This window comes from Panthera onca, chromosome E2, assembly GCF_046562875.1.
Source record: "Panthera onca isolate mPanOnc1 chromosome E2, mPanOnc1 haplotype 2, whole genome shotgun sequence".
NCBI lineage: Eukaryota > Metazoa > Chordata > Mammalia > Carnivora > Felidae > Panthera > Panthera onca.
In genome coordinates this window covers 30,717,226-30,739,952 of record NC_138353.1, presented here as the reverse complement: position 1 = coordinate 30,739,952, position 22,727 = coordinate 30,717,226, and the positions used below count along the sequence as shown (strand labels likewise).

At 36.6% G+C, this 22,727-nt stretch overlaps 1 protein-coding gene across 12 annotated transcripts in view; it reads right to left on the bottom strand.

The window, feature by feature from the left end:
* Positions 1-22,727, bottom strand: part of CHD9 (chromodomain helicase DNA binding protein 9) — a 234,466-nt gene that overhangs the window by 79,000 nt on the left and 132,739 nt on the right. For all 12 annotated transcript variants that reach the window (XM_078438705.2, XM_078438709.2, XM_078438704.2 and 9 more), the window contains 7 exons: positions 16,440-16,551; positions 12,634-12,780; positions 11,607-11,675; positions 11,473-11,528; positions 10,466-10,583; positions 7,092-7,178; positions 6,764-6,901 (listed from right to left, as the gene is read on the bottom strand). In XM_078438705.2, the coding sequence (XP_078294831.2) occupies positions 6,764-6,901; positions 7,092-7,178; positions 10,466-10,583; positions 11,473-11,528; positions 11,607-11,675; positions 12,634-12,780; positions 16,440-16,551 (727 nt within the window). The remainder of the gene's footprint in view (positions 1-6,763; positions 6,902-7,091; positions 7,179-10,465; positions 10,584-11,472; positions 11,529-11,606; positions 11,676-12,633; positions 12,781-16,439; positions 16,552-22,727) is intronic.

Genomic DNA, 22,727 nt, shown 5'->3' with positions numbered 1-22,727 from the left:
AAAGCAGGCAAAAACCTCTTGATATCAGCCGTAGCAACTTCTTACTCAACACGTCTCCAGAGGCAAGAGAAACAAAAGCAAAAATGAACTATTGGGACCTCATCAAAATAAAAAGCTTCTGCACAATGAAAGAAACAAGCAGCAAAACTAAAAGGCAACTGATGGAATGGGAGAAGATATTTGCAAACGACATATCAGATAAAGGGTTAGTATCCAAAATCTATAAAGAACTTACCAAACTGAACACCCAAAAAACAAATAATCCAGTGAAGAAATGGGCAAAAGACATGAATAGACACTTCTCCAAAGTCATCCAGATGGCCAACCAACACATGAAAAAAGGTTCACATCACTCATCATCAGGGAAATACAAATCAAAACCACAATGAGATACCACCTCACACCTGTCAGAATGGCTAACATAAACAACTAAGGCAAGAACAGATGTTGGTGAAGATGTGGAGAATGAGGATCTCTTTTGCACTGCTGGTGGGAATGCAAGCTGGTGCAGCCACTCTGGAAAAATAGTATGGAGGTTCCTCAAAAAATAGAAGTACCCTATGACCCAGCAATTGCACTAGGTATTTATCCAGCGAATACAGGTGTGCTGTTTCAAAGGGGCACATGCACCCCAATGTTATTTATAGCAGCACTATCGACAATAGCCAAAGTATGAAAAGAGCCCAAATGTCCATCAACAGATGAAGAAGATGTGGTGTGTGTATACACATACACACACACACACACACACACACACACACACACACACATACATATGATGGAGTATTACTCGGCAATCAAAAAGAATGAAATCTGGTTATTTGCAACTATGTGGATGGAACTAGAGGTTATTATGCTAAGCGAAATTAATCAGAGAAAGACAAATGTCATATGACTTCACTCATATGAGGAATTTAAGATACAAAACAGATGAACATAAGGGAAGGGAAGCAAAAATAATATAAAAACAGGGAGGAGGACAAAACATGAGAGACTCTTAAATATGAAGAACAAACAGAGGGCTGCCGGAGGGGTTGTGGGAGGGGGGATGGGCTAAATGGGTAAGGGGCATTAAGGAATCTATTCTTGAAATCATTTTTGCAGTATATGCTAACTAACATGGATTATAAATTTAAAAAATAAAGCATAAAAAAAATTCATCATAGACCTAAATGTTACCTAAAACTAAATAAAAATTTCTAGCAAAGATTTCTTAGATATAATACCAAAAGTATGGTCCATAAGGAAAAGACAGATAAACTGGACTTAATCAAAATTAGGAACTTTTGCTCTTTTATAGACATTGGTAAGAAGTGAAAAGACAAGCCACAGACTAGGAGCTAAAATTTACAAATCATATATCTGATAAAGGACTTATATATAGAACACATAAATAGTTCTTAGACCTAAATAATAAGAAAGCAAACAAGCCAATAAAAAATAGGCAAAATATTTAAATGTCTCTTTGTTAAAGAAAATACACTAACGGCAAATAAACACATGAGGAGATCCTAAACATCATTAATCATTAGGAAATGCATATAAAATCACAATGTCGTACCATCATATACATATTAGAATGGCTAAGATTAAAAAGACTGTCAATATCAAGTGTTGACAAGGATGTGAAGCAACTAGAACTCTTATACAATGCTGTGGAGAATGTATTATGGTATGACCAGTCAGGAAAAAGTTTGGCAGTTTCTTAAAAAATTAAACAGAACACCGAACGTATGACCCAGCCATTTTACTCATGCGTATTTACTGAAGAGACATGAAAACTCATGTCTAGACAAAGACTTGTATACTAAAGTCCATAATACCTTAGTTCTAGTAGCCAACACAAGTATTCATCAACAGACGAATGGATAAACAAATTGTGGGATATTACAACAAATCCTACTCAGTAATGTAAAGGAATGAATGAACTATCAATACATGCAATAACATGAATCTCAAATGCTACATGAAAGGAGTCATACAAAAAGAACAGTATAAGAACATTTAAAACAATTCATAGTGACATAAGGAAGATCAGTAATTGCCTACAGGTGGGGAATGGGGTTAGAGGAAGGAAGATTTTGGGGGGAGGGATTACAAAGGGGCATGAGAATATGGGAGTGATGGATAGTTCATTATCTTGATAATAGTGATGGTTTCAGACATCAAAACTTACCCAACCGTATACTTCAAATATGCAATTTAGTGCATGTTGCTTCAAACTCAAACTATCTTTTAGAAATATGATGTAGCTGGGTCTGGTTCAAGATGATGACAGAGGAAGAACCTGAACTTACCTTTTCCCACGGACACCCTAAATCTACAACTACGTATGCAACAATTTCCTCTGAAAGCAACTCCAAAACTAGCTGAGTAACTCCTACACATCAGGCAAATGAGAAAAAAACAGGTGAGACAGGCTGAGACACAATCTCGCCATAAACCCAGTGCCCTGTGTAGTGACCCATAATCAGGAAGGAACTTACAACTCTAAGCTTCTCCCTGAGAAGCAAATGGTTTAAATGCTGTATATTGGTACCCCAACTTTTAAGATCTGAACCTGAGAGATGAGCCCCCAAAACATCTAGCTTTGAAACCCAATAGGGCTTGCATCCATGAAACCCACAAGGCTACATAGCTAACTGAGAGACTCTTCTTCAGGTGCTCACGTGGACTCACCTGGCTACACCCCAGGACTAGTGCAGAGGCAGCCGACTAAAAAGGATGATGTATATCGAATTTTCACTCATATTTTAAATCTACCATACTTCTCTATACCACTTTTGATATTCATGGTACAACGAATTTCTTTGAAAAAAAATCTAGAAGCATAACACTGTATGCAAAAAAAAAAAAATCATTTACATATATACTTTAGTCCCACTTTTCAATATATTTTTTCTTCCCCAGTAATAAAAAGCTCTGTCATGAATTTATTCTGGATAGCCAAGACATAAACTTTCTTAAGACTGATGGATGGGTGGAGAGAGAACAATATTCTAGCCCCAAACTAGTAGGGTCTAGGTCTCAGGAGGATAAATACATTTCTGAGAAACAAATGCAAGGTTTCCTATGGTCTCCCACTTGCAAGTGAGAGTATATTGTTACTAATCAACAAAATGACACCTCTAAAAATTACCAGGATGGTCAGGGTCAGCATATGGTAATCGTGAAAGAAAAACAAAATAGGCTATTAGTAATCTGAAAACAGCTGGCAATTAAAGCTCTGCTGGAACTAAATACAATCAGGGTTTTACTAAAGAAAACATTTCTTAAATGGTATCCAGTGAACTTGAATTTCCAGAATCTCTAAAAACACTTTACATGTTTTATATGTTGTTTTATTTAATAATAACCTAGCAAAAATCCACTTACCTCCTACAGTATTTAACTATGCTTGCATCACTGTCAAATGCATGTGGTACATGAATTAAGGGGATTGTTTCTAATGGCTAATCTCCCTTTATCAAGGACTAAGGCAGTGCTTTTCTCAGTCATGTGTATCAAAATCATCTTTTTTAAAAACACTTTTGCCTGGGGTCTGCTCTGAGACATTCTGATTCTGAAGCCAGGAAATAGAAAACCAGGCATCTTGAATTTCTGAAAAGTTCCCAAGTGATTCTGATATGCACTTCTGACTGAGGATCACTGACTGATGAGGCTAAAAAACTAGGTTACCACTGAGGCACAGTCCCCAGTTCCAAAATGAAAATCTTTCCTTTCCATTATATCCCTTGACCCACCCCTCCCTTAACTAGTTAACACTTTTGCTTCCCAGTACAAGGGAAGGCATTCTGTAGTCAAAGGAATGGGGGTAAGGCTGCTGTTCTACAGATGATGGATATTACTGAGAGATAAATTAAGAAGAACAGAAAAGAGTTATTATAAAAATATCATCTATTCCATGAACAATTAATTGATTTCCTACTCTTACGTCATATCTCCACATTTTTCATGGCAGCCTTCCTCACTGTGATGCTAACTGAAAAGTGATCTGTGCCTGCCTTTCCATGTATAAATTCCCTCTTCGGTGAAGTAAGAAATTTCTGTGACCAAATTACATTTGAAAGAGGACAGGACAAAATATTTAATAAAATCATAATAGGTCTCATTGTGAATTTCTTTTGGTTGGCCCCAAAACTGGATTCACAGAATAATCTTATGTTTTAGAGTTGAAATAAACAATTTTAGGAATTAAAAGTAAAAAATTATTCAACATCACTCATCATCAGGGAAATACAAATGAAAACCACAATGAGATACCACCTCACACCTGCCAGAATGGCTAACATTAACAACTCAGGCAACAACAGATGTTGGTGAGGATGCAGAGAAAGAGGATCTCTCTTGCAGTACTGGTGCAAGTCGCACTACTGGTGGGAGTGAAAACTGCTACAGCCACTCTGGAAAGTGGTATGGAGGTTCCTCAAAAAATTAAAAATAGAACTACCCTATGACCCGGCAATTGCAGTACTAGGTATTTATCCAAGGGAGATAGGTATGCTGTTTCGAAGGGACACAGGCACCCCAATGGTTATAGCAGTACTATCAACAATAGCCAGAGTATGGAAAGAGCCCAAATGTCCATCAATGGATGAATGGATAAAGAAGATGTGGTACATACATACAATGGAGTATTACTTGGCAATCAAAAAGAACAAAATCTTGCCATTTGCAACTACGTGGGTGGAACTGGAGGGTATTATGCTAAGCGAAATTAGTCAGAGAAAGACAAATATCATATGACTTCACTCATATGAGGACTTTAAGACACAGAACAGATGAACATTAGGGAAGGGAAGCAAAAATAGTATAAAAACAGGGAGAGGGAAAAAGCAGGAGAGAGTCTTAAATATGGAGAACAAAGTGAGGGCTACTGGAGGGGTTGTGGGAGGGGGGATGGGCTAAATGGGTAAGGGGCATTAAGGAATCTACTCTTGAAATCATTGTTGCACTATATGCTAACGAATTTGGAGTAAATTATAAAAAGAAAATTTAAAAAGAAAAAGAAAATAAATCAAAGTAAAAAATTATAGAATTATTAGCAATAACACAACTTGCCAGAGCCTTCTAGAATTCTAGTTTCTGTATTAGAAAAGTCAATAACCTGTTCAAGTTTTTTTAATTTTTTTTGACCAGGGAAGAGATTAGTACTGTCCCAGCCAAAAAAAACAAACAAACAAAACAAAAAAACCCAACAACAACAACAAAAAAAAAACAAACAAAAACCAATGTACTTAATTTATGTAGGCTTTTTACCAACATTCCATATAAAAGTTTCTTTAAAAATTTTTTTAGGGGCGCCTGGGTGGCTCGGTCGGTTAAGTGTCCGACTTCGGCTCAGGTCATGATCTCACGGTCTGTGAGTTCGAGCCCCGCGTCGGGCTCTGTGCTGACAGCTCAGAGCCTGGAGCCTGTTTCCAATTCTGTGTCTCCCTCTCTCTCTGCCCCTCCCCTGTTCATGCTCTGTCTCTCTCTGTCTCAAAAATAAATAAAAAAACGTTAAAAAAAAAAAAATTTAAAAAAAAATTTTTTAAATGTAGAAAAAAATTTTTTTTAATGTTTATTTATTTTTGAGGGAGATGGAGACAAAATGTGAACAGGGAGGGGCAGAGAGAGAGGGGGACACAGAATCCGAAGCAGGTTCCAGGCTCTGAGTTGCCAGCACAGAGCCCGATGCGGGGCTTGAATCCACAAACTGTGAGATCATGACCTGAGCCAAAGTAAGATGCTCAACCAACTGAGCCACCCAGGTGACCCTAAAAGGTTCTTTTAAAATAAAGCTATTATTGAAAGAGATGAACTATTTAGTTATAGAGAATTAACTGGTTTATAGAAAAGGAAAAGGTGAGTGTAATAAGGATTTTTTCCTTAATTTATACATACAGAGAATTAATAACTCCACCTAGAGCTGAAACGGATACATTTTTGAGAGAGAATGAGTGTGTGCATGCGCACGCGCACGTGTGGGCAGAGGAGGGGCAGAGAGAGAGAGAAAAAGAGAGAACCGCAAGCAGGCTCTGCACCATCTGCACAGAGTCCGATGCGGGACTCCATCTCATCAACTGTGAGATCATGACCAAGCTGAAATCAAGAGTCTGACACTTAACTGACTGAGCCACCCAGGGGCCAGTGAAACTGATATTCCTGATGTATTTTTTATTGTTTATGTACTTATGTTAGAGAGAGAGGGAGAGCAAGTGGGGGAAGGAGAGAGAGAGAATCCCAAGCAGGCTCCACACTGCCAGTGCGAAGTCCATTACAGGGCTCCAACTCATGAACCCTGTAAGATCGTGATCTGAGCTGAAATCAAGAGTTGGACACTTAACTGATTGAGCCACCCAGGTGCCCCTATTCTTGATATTTTTATAAATGACCTGAGAGAAAAAGTAGTGGGACACTGTTAAATTCAGAGATAAGGTAGAAGCATTTGCAACTTTTCTGGAGGGAAATCTGAAGGCAATAGTCATCAGAATTATAAATGCACATATGCTCTGACCAAGTGATTACACTTCAGGTTTGTCTTACAGACACTCGTACAAGGGCTCCATGTTCAATGTTCGCATTGTTTATGACAGCCAAAAACTGGAATACCCAGTTTTTAGAGGAATAAATTAACATACATAAGATATTATGTAGCAATTTTTAAAATACAGTATTCACTGTGTGCCAAAAACGAAATTAAAAATGCAAAGACTACATAAAACCTGTTGAACAGAGAAGTGTTAAGATTTTATGAAGTTGTCTAAGACGCAGTTCTTACCAAATGTCTTGTGTCAGGCCTTGAAGCTTGTAACTGTTCAAACTCTTCTATTTTTGCAAGATCTACATCTTCTTTTAGTTCCCAAGTACTATCTTCATACGGTAATGAGCACCACTTTACTAAGTAGTAAATAACAGGCTGTAAAAAAAAATTTTTCATTTTACCATTTTGAAAAAGAGTAGCTAGAAACAGTTTCAATATACTCACCCTACATCCATAAAAACTAAGGAAACATTTTTCAGTGTTTTTAGGTCATTAATTTTTCAAGAACAGTAGGTTTTAACATTTGGCATGTTTAGGTTTTTAATTTTTTTAACTAAATATTTACCTCACCAGTGTCTTTATCTTCACAAAAAGAGACTTCTAACACTCTGTCTACTTCAACGTAGTCTGGGTTAAATGGTTCCTCTTCCATCTATAATTAAAAAGTAACTTGATCGATATTTGACAAAGAAGTAGAAAGATAAAAGCATTACAAACACAATTTAACTAGCTATTTTCTATACAGCAAACGTAAGTTTGATTTCAATTAAATTTTCAATGAATGGGATACTTCCCTTTTAATTTCCAAAAGATACCTACGATGTTTGTCTATACTATGAATCAGCATGTTACATATAATAAAAGCAACGAAATAACACTAAAAAATAAGGTACCTTGGACGAGTAGCTTACTCTAGAAGACACGTTCCTTAAAATTTTCCATAAAGGGTCTCTGTACCTTTCTTTTGCCACTTTCCTCAGGTCTATGTGTTGGAGGCCAACCACCCCACCTGTAGGCCCATCTATCAGTTGTATCAAACATTCTTGATCTACTGATGATTCCTGGGCCCAGGACCCAATGACTTAAATGAATGAGGACTCTCTATCTGAGTGACCTCAAATTGCACTCATTTACTCTTCAACCTATGTGCGCTTCTTTCCTGCAGTTTCCTACTAGGCTAGTGATAACACAGCACTGCCCCCGCCTCCTTATTCCCAGTTACACAAGTCAGACATGGAGAAGTCAGCTCAGATTCTTTCTCTTTTTTAATCTCCCACATCTAATAAGTCATCAATTCTTATAGATTCTGCCTTTAATGACAGCTCAGATTGGTTCCTCCTTCCTCATTCTCCCTGCTTCGTCACTTCTTACGTGGACTCTGACAACCTCCTAACTAGTCCTCGACTACCTTCTTGCCTCCCTTTAATCCATTTTCACATTGACCCTCGGGTGATCTTTCTCAAATATAAATCTTACCCATGGCTCCCCTGCTTCAAATCCTTCAGTGACCCTCCCTTGTTTGGGGATCAGGCCCACATTGGTTTGTGCGGAATAAACAGGATCGTACCTTTTCCTCCAGCCTCACCTCCTACTGCTTGGCACAGCTGTACCCCAGATTTCATGCTCCCAAAGTACAAAAACACAGCCTTTTCAAACTCCATGTTATGGCACACCTCCATGTTTTTATACTCGTTCTTCTCCCTTCTGAATGGATTGTTGTTCCTTCTCTTGTCTGCCTGGCTGTTTCCTACTCATTCCTCAACGCCTTACTTTCAATAGCCCTTCTCAACTATCTCTGCTGCCTCTCCTCCTCTGCTTAACCTTTAAATACTGTAGTGCTCCATGGTTCTGTCTTTAGTTCTCTTCACTGTCTCAAATCCTTCCTGAACAATGGTATCATCTTGGGATCTCTTGATAACAAAGACACTGCCCAACATCAGAATGGTAACGAGGTACTTTAAGACAATCTGCATAGTTCCAATTTATGTTGTACCTGAGTCAAGTGAGAAAAATTAGCCTTTGTGAAAAGTTAAAAGATTATTATTTCTAAAATCTTTAGCTCATTAGAAATTTCTGTATTAGAGTGAGGAGGTGAAAAAATTTTGACCTCCCAGCATCCATAAACTGAGGAGGTCATTAGAATCATCAAATTTTTAAAGTCGATTTTATAATTAGAAAGGAAGTAAGAGTAACTTCATGGTGCAAAAATCTGCCGGATACCACCATAATCTAGTGATTAAAGTTACCACCACCAGTAATGGGGCAAATAGGTATTGTGCACTTCCTGATATGATTTATTGAGAAGGCTACAGTATCATTTCTGTGGTGGTCTTTTACTTTAATTCCAGTGGAGTCAATACACAGAGTTACATTAGTTTCAGGTGTACAATATAGCAATGTTCTTTTAACATGACTTGAATCCCGAGGAAGCATCAGACGCCACCAAATTTACCACCTATACTCTTTTTTTTCTTTTTTTTTTTTTTTTGAGAGAGAGAGATAGCAAGCGAGCGAGCAAGGCAGGGAGAGGGGCAGAGGGAAGAAAAACAAGAATCCTAACTAAGCAGGCTCCACGCTCAGTGCAGAGTCCAATGCGGGGCTGGATCCCACAATCCTGGGATCATAACCTGAGCCGAAATCAAGATTCAGATGCTTAACTGACTGAGCCACTCAGGCGCCATTACCTATACTCTTAAAAATGTTCAAGTAATGAAAAACAAAGAAAGACCAATTAAAAGAGATATGACAACACAATTCAACATATGATGCTGGATTGGATTCTGGACCAGTTTAACAAACACGAAGACACATCTTTTGCTATAAAAATAGTGGAGCAGTTAGTGAAATATGAAAAAGGTTTGCAGATGGGTTAATATGACATCAATGTTAATTATATTATTATGTAACAGAATTCTTGAAAACTTAAATACTGATGCATTTGCAACTTGCTTTCAAATGGTTTAAGAAAAAAGGAATGTTCATGGGAGAGAGGCAGAGACTGAGGCAGAGGGAGAACGAATGTGAATGAAAAGCAAACATGGTAAAATGTTAACATTTAGGGAATCGTGTTAAAATATATGTGGGAAAATAAAATGTACAGCATAGGGAATAGAGTCAATGGTGCTGTGATTGCTGTATGGTGACAGATGGCAGTTACACTTGCGGTGAGCACAGTGTAACATACAGACTAGTGGAATCACTATGTTGTACACCTGAAAGTAATATAACATTGTATGTCAACTATACTTCAAGTATAAAGATAGATATAGATACAGATATATACGCATGTGAATTCATTGTACTATTTTTACAACTTAAGATTTTCAAAATAGAAACTCTAAAAAAATCTTCAAATTAAAAAGTTAAAAAAAAATTTAGATGAATCTAAAACTGCTCTAAAATAAGCCCATTAAAAGAAGAAAGAAAAAAAATTTAGAGCAGAAAAGGCCATCAACTAATAGGTGAGACCGTTCAAGTGAATTATTCCTATGATGTTTTTGTTCATACACACACCACCTGGCATAGAAAATATGCAACATATTTCATGTACTGAAAAATCTTAAATTTCCATTTATTTGCCACATTACCATTTCCATTACTTGAATAACTCTGCTGATAAAATTCTTTGAGACATTAACCCACTCATATTCAACTCTTAAGTACTGAAATACATGTGACTTTAAAAATACAAGAAAAAACTAAAAATAAAATAAAAATAGAAGAGTTATCTGCCACTCTGAATTATCAGTGCTCCTGCTGCAGCTAGTTTCCAAGCTACATTTGGGGAGAGAAAATTACTATATGAAGATGGCATTTGTATTCAAATATCAAACTTGGAAGCCTAAGAATTAAAATGAATAAGACTTAAATTGTTGATGAATAACACTAAATGTGTTCAGAGTTCAACACATAATAGTTTCATTTATTTCCTTTTCTTACGTCTGCAAAAAAATGTGCTCTTTGTGCTTGTCTCAGTTTGAATCGTTTGATTTTCTGCTGGATCCTTTTATCTTTCAAAAGCTGCTGTTCTGTGGCCCACTCACAGTGAAGATAGGAGCTAAAATGTTTATAAAAGCAATATATTAGAATGACAGAGAAAACCATGTTTTGTTTTGTTTTTTTAGATTTATTTTTAATCATAGCATCCAATACAAAATATTCAACTTTATGAATAGGCAGCTCATCATTTCATTTAATGCCAACAGACTCCGTACAATTTCTAAAATAAAGCCACTGTGATCATTATATCCTAAGGAGACTGTAGTATAAACACGTGCAATTTGCCACACAAGACAGAATGGTAAACCAAGTCATCAGGGCAACGAGATGTGATTTATCAGTTACTTCTTCACTGTATTAGTTTTGTTATGATCAGAAAGCTAACTTATTTCAAAGCCAATGTAATTTTATTTAAAACACTTTCTGTCACATAAGTATAGGAAAAAGTGGAATAAAATCTGAAAAGTTCAACAACATAACAAGTAACGTCTATAATTTGTAAAAGAATATTTTATTCTTTCATTTTGATGTTAATAATTAGTGTTTTCTGGAAGAAAATCCCCTTAAACTTTTTTTTTTTTTTAATGTTTATTTGTTTTTGAGAGAGAGACACAGTGAGAGGGGAGGGGCAGAGAGAAAGGGAGACACAGAATCCGAAGCAGGCTCCAGGCTCCGAGCTGTCAGCCCAGAGCCTGGCATGGGTCTTGAACTCACGAACCGTGAGATCATGACCTGAGCTGAAGTTGGACGCCTAATCGACTGAGCCACCCAGGTGTCCCCAAATTCCCTTAAATTTTAACATAAAGGGTTTGCAGCCTTTTAAGTTCATGCATTAATTAAACACTTTAAAATGCAGATAAAATAAAAATAATTTAACTTAATATATTTAAATGTTAATTTATATTTAAATCAGTATTTTCTATTATTTTTCTATCTCAGATACTTACTAATTCTTGTATTTTACAAAAAATTCTTCTGTATCAATCATCACTCCAGGTGATACCTAAGGAAATAAAATCAACACTTAGGAGTGTAACACTCAGGCCACGTAAAGTGTGCAACGTAATGTGAGATTACTTACTTCCTTTTTTGTAATTCTAGAAGACAGGATTTTATCCACGATTGCAGCATCTTCTTCACTTGGATTCTCCTATGGGAGGGAAGAAAGAAAATACGACGTCACATTTTAAAAACTCCTTTAGTTGCTACTTTGTAGGTTTACGAACACACTAAAATTCAGCGGATGTTTATTGAGCATGCGTGCCGGGTGTGGTGTTAAATGTTAGGAATACAAAAATGGAAAAACATCACTGTTGTTACTGTCCTGGTCAGCACCTGCGTCTTCATCACCGGACACGTACTGTGCCTAATGGGCTCAGCATGATCATCAGCACTTCATGTAAATATTAACTCATTTAACCCTCACAAGTACACAACAAGGTAGGTACCATTATTGTCTCCACTGTACCAATCAGGAAGCTCAAGCACAGAGAACATAAGTGCTTGCCCAAGGTGTCAGATCACTCAGTTGGCAGGTGAGTGGCTGGGCCACAATCCAGACAAGGAAGGTGACAAGAACGCGCAGAGAGGAAGATGCACGCTCAGAGATACAGAGCGTGCACCCATATTCATAAGGCCAGAGGAGTCAGTGCTTGTGAAGAAGTGGCATGAGGTAAGGCCTCCCTCCCATCCCCCCCCCCCAAAAAAAAAAATCCACACAAAGGGCTCTGTGCACTGGGCTAAAAACACATCATTCTATTCTGTAAGACTTGGGGAGCTATTAGAGGAGGTTTCAGTAGAAAAGTACTATGATCAGGACTATAATTCAGAAATATTCTGCAAAAAGGATAGCATTTGGAGGAGTTTCAGAAATACATATGTAAGGGGTGAAAAACAAGGTGATAAACTGTATGAAGAAGCAAAGGAAGAAAACAGAAAGGATGAATCTCTAGGTTTCTGATCTGAATAATTAATGGTTCCTTTAACTACAATATGGAATCCAGGAGGAAAAGTTGGAGCAGATTTTAGGAGGAAAGATAATGAGAGTATTTTAAAGAATGTATGTTGACTTCAAATGATTTGTACTTATAATCCCAGATCTGTCTTACCACAAATAACTGTAAAGGCTGTTCACCAGGTAAAGGAGCTGAATTCTTTTTTATTTTCATAGAACCTTTGAGCTCTTCTTCAGATTGTTTCCCTTCTGCATCTTCCGCATATTTTTTTCTTTTAATTTGACGATTTGATCTTCTTTTCTGTAATGAACCATAAGGATCATATTTATATGACAGATTTTAAAGGAAAGACTTTAAAAATAATTACTCCTAGTGTGGCAATTTTGTACATTAAATTTTTGAAATTGTCTTCAACATCCATCTTTTCTCATTTTTCCTTTTAATTAAAGGAAGATTATAATTTTCCCTTTGCCACAGGCTCAGAATCTTGTTCTACTTCCTAACGTTTCAAATAACAAAGAATAGTCATACCATTATTACTTTTCTTTAGAAATTATTACAATTAAAAAAGATTTATTTAACCACTTCACACCTTGGGCAAAATATATTTTATTAGTAATACCTTTATTACCTGTCTTTAGAAACTATTGTTGAGAAGAGTAAAGACATGTTTTATTTAGCTATTTCACACTTTGGGCAACACATACTTTAAACTGTTAATACTTTTGCAGTTTTTGCTTCAAATCTAAAAAGTGCATCAGATGTATACTGGTTAAATAATTAATCGGGGACATAAAACTAGAACAAGATATTAAATAATTGTTACCACAAAACCCACAAACTTCTGTTTAAAACAGAATGAAATAATGTAAAATATTTTAAAAGAGATACACAAAATAATCAAGTAAATCTACCAAATAATTTAATGTATATGAAAGAGGAAGCTGTTTTTTACTGACTTTACTAGCTTCCCTTAAAAAATAAAAAACACTATCAAAAGCAGAAGTAAGCCTTTTGAAAAGTATTACATTTTAAAGTAATCTAAGTGATTTAAAATCAGGTATAATACACATGGCTTTACTTACCTCCCTACATATCTAATATTTGATCTTCCCCACTATAAAATCAAAATCTCAAATTGGCTTGAAAATTTCAAAGAACCTAGGTTTGCTTTTTTTTCCCACATCCCTAAAATCTCATGGGTGGAAGCATCTCAGCCAACTTTTCTATTGCTCAATATTTGGTAAATCTACCCCTTCTTCCTTCCTTTTTCTATGCCATTTTATATATTTAGTAACTCCCATGACATCCCCCCACATTATAACCAGCAAAATGACCTATGCATTTTCCTTTTGGTTTCCGCGAATATCCTCAATTTGGTAGGCCTTTCGTATTTCCATAGCCATTACAAAAATGCCTCAATCAGTGCAGCAGGCTGAGGACAAACTGCATTCAAAAAATTGCAGTGGCCTTTTACGTGCCTCTGCCTCTTTCTCGAGTTGTGGAATACTGAGAGAAAGAAAGGTACTAATATGGTGACTTAGGTTAGCCAAATACAGTAGATAACCTCATGACTCATGTAGGATGGGTACCATCTCTTGGCCATGAAGACATACACATTTTCAAAACTCAAGGTAACACTGTTGCTAATATGGGAGACAGGAAGGTGGCATATAAAAGTTGTAATAAAAGGAACTTCTAGAAACCCAAATTTTCCCACATCTTATTTTGAAAAAAAAATTACTATTACTTGAGGGAAAAATTCTATGGATCTCTAATCTAACACTAGGCTGAAGGAATATTTAGAGTTCTACTACAGGCATCATATAGCTCTGAATACTCAAGAATAGCTTAAATTAATAAACCAACAGTGACATTTATTATTCTAACAATAACATGTATTACCAATGTTATGTCTCATTGGGCACAAATCTTCTAGGTAGTGAAGTTTAAGAGTAATTCGATATACTTTTAGAAGATTCCATTTGATGTTTTCAGCATTAAAGTTTCCTTTCTGGTCACTTAGGTATCTATTAGTACTTTGAAATGCCTCATTTAGGTCTTTCGTAAATTGTAAATGAGTGGCCTGAAAGAATCCTTTGCACTAACAAAAGTGCACATTTAGATAATTCTTCACAAGATAACATGAGAGGCACGTATCGTAAGCTGCATACTCATCCTATGAAGACTTTATCAATCTAAAAGATGAATTAAAAAGTGTGAGTTATGTGATTATTGCTGGAATATTATAAGATTATTATAGATACTATAAGATTATAGCTGGAATCATTACAGTGGAATAAATTATATTCCACTAGAGAACACAGCTACACATCAGGCCAAGCCAAATGAGGTGCCACTCTCAACAAATTATCTTTCTCTGTCATGTAATATCTCTACTACTTTAAAAATACAAAAACTAATTTGGTGTGCACATTTTTGGCTAACGTGCTTTTGTCTGGCTTTATTTCTCTATAGTGTTTTGAAAGCACAATTTAAAATGGTGACAAATTCTTTTTTTGAATATTTTTCTAGGTTTTTCTTAGAGGCTTCAAAAGATCAAACTACAACACTTTACATAAGAGGTCAGAAACAGGCTTTTAAACAACACATCATTCCGATAACATGTCACTTGTGTCCTATAATAATCCTAACGTAATGTACTGTATGCGCTTTTAAAAATATTAAGTCTGCAAACATAGTCAGACTACTGAAGTACTCTATATGAAGATTAAGGGTAAAAAAATTAAATATCACATTTAGATTTTTATTCCACCTGACTCTAAACCTAAAACTTAAATTAGTTTTCACGCCTTCAAATCTTGAGAGTCCATTGTAAGTGAAAGCTACATGGCTCTTTCCATCACTCATATAATGGAACACTTAAATATATCAATAATATAGATTTATTATCATTTATCAGAAAATATTTCTTTCCTTCCCCATTTATATTTTTGTGTTAACGCAATGCAGCAACCTACAGCGAAAAGCACGGAAGAAATGCGCATGTTAACCTATTCTACCATTTCGTTGTTTGGCAATAACAATAGTGGAAAAATGGCCAGCAGTATCCTAGCAAAAATTCAACTGAATTTTCTCATGTTGAATAAGTTAACTGTAAGTTTGCCTAGGTTAAGGATAACATGTGAAGAAAAAGCCAGGCCATATAATATTAGGAGCTTCAGTCACTGCCCTTACCTCAACTCTTGCAGCAGCCCAGGAGCCTTGAGCCACTACTCTCCCATTGGATAAGAAGCTGCATAAGGAAGAAGAAAGGCCATTCAGGGGCTTTCTGGCCCCATAATTCAACAACTGCCACCACCCATACGGCCTAGAGTTGTACTTTAATTATTAGAGAGCAGAGGGTGGCCTGAATTATTATGACCTTCACTACATATAGACTTTTTAACTTCACAAGGTTATTTTGAATATCCACCTATTCAAAAAAAAAAAAAAAAAAAAAGGCAAAATGCACAGTATTCTTGTCCACATTAGGGGATTTTTAATAAAACTGGTTATCTTTTCTTTGACAGAAGCAGACCAACGGAATTATCTCTAGGAACGATTCAATCCACTTGCTCTATCATTCTATGTGATTCTAAAAATCAGTATCTCCATCATTAAGTTCACTCAAAAGCACTCCATAAGTACAGGATAATATCACTAGATATTTCTCCATACTAAAAGCCATCAGGGACTTTGGACTGTTACTTAACCTCTCTGGGCTTTGGTTTCATTATCTGAAAAATGAAGGGTTTAGAGAGGATATGTAGGTTCCCTCCCAGATCTAACGTTCTACGGCAATACTGCTAGAAGCACATTTTGCTGTCTTAAAGTTCTACCATGTAATACAATGTAGTTTTACTACTAAACTAAAGTAGAAATAACCATAAAGCAGTTTTATGCTATCTAAATAATTCTACCAGTGCTTCATTTCTCAGAAAAAATGTAATACTCACTTGAGGGTCTTCCTCTTTGAGTGTGTGCCGTGGCATCTGCTCTGTATCAGATATTTCATCTGAAGACTCATTCTTTCTTTTTTGTTTCTTACCCAGCGTAATAATGAGTTTGCTGTTTCAAGAGGAAAGGAACCAACAGTAAGAACTCTTTTGCCTTATTTCTATTTTTGGTCATATTAAGATTGGCATGATAAACTTTTTTCCATTTTGTATCACATGAATGTTCAACCAAAGATAACTATCATGAAATCCATAATGACATTTTCAAGACAAGAACTGTATTCTAATGGAACAAACACAAACCAATATTACAGTTAACATACTTCTAAGCATAGAAAGGCAGCCAAGTTTTAGCACTTGTTTCTCAGGCTCAAAATCATTTTTCATGGGAAAAATGTCAGGTGATAGAACTGTAGTTAATAATTAAAATAATCCATTTATTATCTTGTAGATTTGGAATGAGGGTTTTTTTCCCCCTTTCTACCTCTTACTGAATTCAAACTCCTCACTTCTCCCCTACTTAAAACACTTTAACAATGAATTGCTCTTTCATTATTTCACTTATGTTAAGGCCTATCTTAGCTGTACTGTATGTTCCTAAAAAGTTAAAAACTCTTCTTTTATATTTCCACAGTTTGCCTGTCTCTCTCATATGTATGTGTACATGTGTATATTAATATTTATACACACCCATTAAATACAAATGTTTAAAATGAAAATGTGTTTTCAACTTTTTTTCTTGATCAGAGGTATAGAAATTATAGAGCTCCCACATTTCCTTATTTTTCGTTCAACAGATAAGGGGGCATGATTTTAAAGCACCATACTAACCACAAATCATGCTAATTGCTTATCAGGGAAATTCTATTTTAGATATCCATATTTCAAACAGAGAAAACTTCCCAAAATATTTTGAAGTGTGATATATCAGAAACAGAATTTTCTTCAACAATTATTTAACAACGTGGGGCAACTTGGAGGTTAAAAGCACACACTTTGAAATCATAGCATCAAAAATTTTAAAACTGATTCCACCACTTACCTATCTGTAAGACACCTGGCAAATTACCTGATCTCTTTTAGCCTTAGTTTCCTTGCCTGGAAAATAGAGATATTCTAATAGCTACCTCTACTGTTGTTGAGCATTAAGTGGGATAATGCATATGAGCTCTTGGCAAAGTCCTGATACAGTAATTTCTGAACTAACCTCTAATTATTATATGCCAGGTGCTCCTAGGTTCTAGGATTTGAAGATAAAGTGGACACAGTCCCCAACATTAAAGTGTCACTGTTAGAATATGAACACAGTTAAAAGGCAAAAGTGGAAGTTAGTGCCAGATGTAATGTGAACACCAAAGAAGAGGTGCTTATGTCTACTGAAGAATAAAGGAGGTACAGAGAAAAGGTAAAGTTTGAGATAGGAAACTAATGATAAAAGGGGGTTTGCTAGTGAAAGAAAGGGGAAGGTACATTCCAGGTAGGGGGTGATATTACAGAAGAATGAGAGAAATGTGCAGAGATAAGGGTGTGTCAGAAATACACAAAGTACTGGGGCACCTGGGTGGCTTAGCTGGGTAAGCATGGACTCTTGATTTTGGCTCAGGTCATGATCTCACGTTCTTGAGTTCAAGCCCTGGTGTCTGCTGTCAGCACGGAGCCCACTTTGGATCCTCTGTCCCCCTCTCTCTCTACCCCTTCCCTGCTCGCGCTCTCTCAAAAATAAAATAAACGCTTAAAAAAAAAGAAATATACAAAGTAGTGCGGGAGGAGGAAATGGAGAGATGGTCATCTAGACAGAGTGAACAGAAGATCCTTGTATGACATGTAAGGAGTTAATATTTTAGTTTAAGGCTAGATTTTAAGCTCCACAGGGTGGGAATTGAAACAATCTAAATCTGTCTTGTTCACCACTGACAACAAATGGCTCTGAGATACTCTGAATAAATGAAAACAACCAAATAATAAACCAATTGGGAGATATGAGAATTTTACACCAATAAGTTCTAGGGATTTAATAATATAGCATGGTGATGCTAGTTAAATACAATACTGCATTGTCTATTTGAAAACTGCTAAGAGAGTGAATCTTAAAAGTTCTCATCGTGAGGAAAAAAACTGTCACTAGTGAGGGGATGGGTATTAGCTACACTTAATTGTGGTAACAGTTTTGTAATGTGTACATATGCCAAATCATTATGTTGTACACCTTAAACGAATATAATGCTATATGTCAATTATATCTCAATAAAATTGGTGGCAAAAGGAATTTCCAACAAGAGAGCAATGCAACTCAAAGAAGTAAAATGCAAGGCAGGGAAAGGAGCAATCAGGCAAATGACAACTAAAGCGAGAGATGGCGAGAGCAACGGGGTCAATGACTGGTTGCCCACATGTGAGGCAAGAAAATTCTAGGAAGAGTTATTCCCAGATTACTCTTGTATTGTACTGCATGATTACCACCTTCAACAGGAGAAGGATGACTCTGACTTGGTATGTCACCTGCACTCTTCTGATGACGTGGAGAAAGCAGACAAGAGGTACAAACACAGCTTATGTTGGAAGCAGGAAATCAGAGAAAGTCCAAAAAGATATTCTGAAACAGTAAGAAGGAACTAGCCATGTTTGTACTTCATTCCTTCTCACTACTTTCACTGGTCATGTGTTCCCCTGTCTGGTGCCGTTTCCTTATGTTGGTTTACCTCCTAAAATACAACTCTCCCTTGAGGTCATGTCTACGATTAGATACCACATGATCCTGTTCTTCCTCCCTCTCATCCACACTTCCTAAAAAAGTTGTCTACACGGTCGGTTTCATTTTCATTCCTCAACCGGCCATTATCTGAACTCTTGGAACTACTTTTCATTTTCAAAGCTTCCACTTATCTAGCAGAGGCAGCCTCTGCTGACTTTTGCACGCATTCTCTCATTTGATGTTCGTATGATTCCAAGGGGCAAATACCAGCATCTTATAAAAGGAAATGGAGGCTTAGCGAAGTTAAAGAACTTGTTCCAAGTCTCACCTATAGTAAGAATAGAGATAAACATTAAGTAGGCCTCATTCTAAAGCTTGAACTCCTAATGTCTGAGGCCACAAAGGACCTTTGTAATGCCAAACCCAAAGGGAATTTTTAACGCTTTACTACCAACGCATAACGAATCAGTTTTTCCTTTTCTATACCCTTGGCCAATGGGACACAATACTCTCCTGGTTCTTGCTAAACTTCCTTGGCTCCTCTTCCTCCATCTATTCTTACTATTGGTAGTTTTCAGCATGATTCAGTCCTCGACAACCCTTTTCTATCCATCCTGTAAACTTTGTTGTTTCTCAAATTAGGGTCTTCAGCCTTCTTTTCTATCGACAGTCCCTGAGAGATGAAATCTATTCATAAAACCAGCTGTTACTTAGACATGTCCACATGGATATCCCACTGATATCACAATCTCAAAATGCTCCAAATGAAACCCCTTTCCCCAAACCTAATAGTCTACTAATAATAAAGTTAAGTTCAGAGAAGTGCACGCATCAAAAGAGAACAGCTTCATGAATTTTCTCAAATGAACACAAATGTGTAACCAGCTTCTAGATCAAAAAACAAGACATTATTGGGGCACCTGGGTGACTCAATCAGTTGTGTCCAACTTTGGCTCAGGTCATGATCTCACAGTTTGTGGATTTGAGCCCCGTGTTGGGGTCTGTGCTGACAGTGTGGAGCCTGGAGCCAGCTTCGGATTCGGATTCTGTGTCTCCCTCTCTCTCTGCCCCTCCTCCACTCATTCTCATTCTTATTCTCATTCTCATTCTCTCTCTCTCTCTCCCTCTCAAAAATGAATAAACATTAGGGGCGCCTGGGTGGTTCAGTCAGTTAAATATCTGACTACAGCTCAGGTCATGATCTCCCGGTTCGTGAGTTCGAGCCCCCCATCAGGCTCCGGGCCGTGGAGCCTGCTTCAGATTCTGTGTCTCCCTCTCTCTCTGCCCCTCCCCCGCTCACAGGCTGTCTCTCTTAAAAATAAATAAACATTAAGAAAGAAAAAAGAAACAAGACATCATTAGTTTCCCAGAAGTCTCCTCTAGCGCCTCCTCGTCCAGTAAAAATCTCCTCCAAAGGGTGAGCATGTTGTTCTTTGTGGTTACACAATACAACCTAAGGCAGTTGAGCAGCCCATCTTCAGTGGCAAAGTCAGGGATAACTAAGTAAAATCAGGTAGCAGAAATATATGTTTGATGCACTCCCCCATTTGCTATCCATCTCCAAACCTAAATGCATATTTCAGACTAGTTTGTAGATGAGACCAAAACTAGTAAAAAGGACACTTTAGCTACTTAAATAACAATTTCCTATGAAATGCAAACGAAGGCCTGTTAATACCCTTCAATATATTGCATAAAAAGGCATTTTCTCAATGTTGGGTAAGCTAACTGAATTATGTGAAATGCATCTTCTGATACAGGTTGCTTAAAAACTCAAATCTATAAGGTTGCTTAAAAACCCAAACCCCAAAAGTAAAAAATTCAATGAAATCAAAAGCAGAGATACTTAAATATTTTGTATTTATGAATTACTATGAAGAGGTTACACTGTTCCTTTGTGGCGGTGTAACGTAATGAAATGAAATCTCTCTCAGGACAGTGTACCAGGCTGCTTAAACATTAGTTTATAGATAAGTATTGCCTAAATCTCTAGAAAAGAAATACTAATAACTGCTACCAGATCAACTTTAGACATCCACCCTTTTTTGGCTGAGAAGGGTAAGTCAGATAAAAATATTTTCCATAATAACTTAGATAAGCCTTCATTATATTAATTATTTGAAAAACGTTCTTAAAAAATTTTTTTTTAACATCTATTCATTTTTGAGAGACAGAGAAGGACAGACTGTGAGTGGGGGAGGGGCAGAGAGAGAGGGAGACAGAATCCAAAGCAGGCTCCAGGCTACGAGCTCTCAGCACAGAGCATGACATAGGGTTCGAACCCCGAACCGTGAGATCATAATCTGAGCTGAAGTTGGACACTTAACAAACTGAGCCACTCAGGTGCCCCTACTTGAAACATATTCTTCAAAACAAAACAGTGCCTTTTAAATTTTATTTTCTGTATATTCTGTATTTTCTTCCAATGTTGTTCTATAGGCCTGGTACAGGTATCTTTTTCCACGAACTCATTAGCCATTCTTAATCCAGGAAAAACTCTTTTTTTAAATCCTAACTTTGTAACAGATATTTCAAATATAGTAGTTTTCCACATAAACCTTTCAAAGTTCTAAATATCTACACATGACCTTTCTGTTCAAAAACGGTGCATTTCCATGGTAGGAGACAAGTTGATTCTAAAACATTAAGTCATGTTTGACTGACATATTTCTGAGTAAAATATAGATATATTTTAAGATTTAAAAACTAGGGTTACTTACACAGAACACTGATTCGTGGAAACAATGAAGTCATATTGGTTTATTATAAAGTTCTAAAACAGTTATATAGGTGATACTACAAAGGGGAACAAAAATTAGGTTGGTATTGATGAGTAACTCCTAAATGTGTGAGGCAGCCTTCATTGGAAGGCTGTCTGTTAAAAATAAAGACTCCTAATCAGAAAACCTCAGACAAACTCAAACGGAGAGACATTCTACAAAATCACTGGCTAGTAAGCTTTACAACCAAAAACACCATAAAAGACAAAGGCTGAGGACTGTCCTGAATTGGAGGTGGTGTAAGGGGGGATGACAACACAATGAAATGTAGATTCCTGGCTAAAAAAATGGAACAACTGACAAAATTTACATGAGGTCTCTAAGTTAATAGAATCGTGTCAGTGTGTGTGTGTGTGTGTGTGTGTGTGTGTGTGTGTGTGTGTTTTCTTTGACAACAGTGCTTTGGTTATATAAGATGTTAACCTTTGAGGAAGCTGGGTGAAGAGTCTAAAGGAACTCTGACCTATTTCTGCAAGTCTGAGATTAGTTCAAAATAAAGAGTTAAAAAAAAAATGACTGATCTGTTGGTCCCAACCCTATGATTCTGATCTAATAAAGTGGGACTCCAATCGGACTTCTAAAAAATTCCTGAAGAGATTCTGATGTTCCACTAGGTTTGGGAACCACTGGTTCAGAGTTATTGTCATTGAAAACTCTATGAACAAGTATTCAGGATAATAAAACTATTGTATATTCATAGAGCACTTAAAATACCAAAGTGCTTTCGCCTACAATATCTCAGTTGATCCTGAGAAAAATTCTGACATAGATAAGGTACTGGTCTATGATACTAATAGGGAAACTTCAGCACCAGAA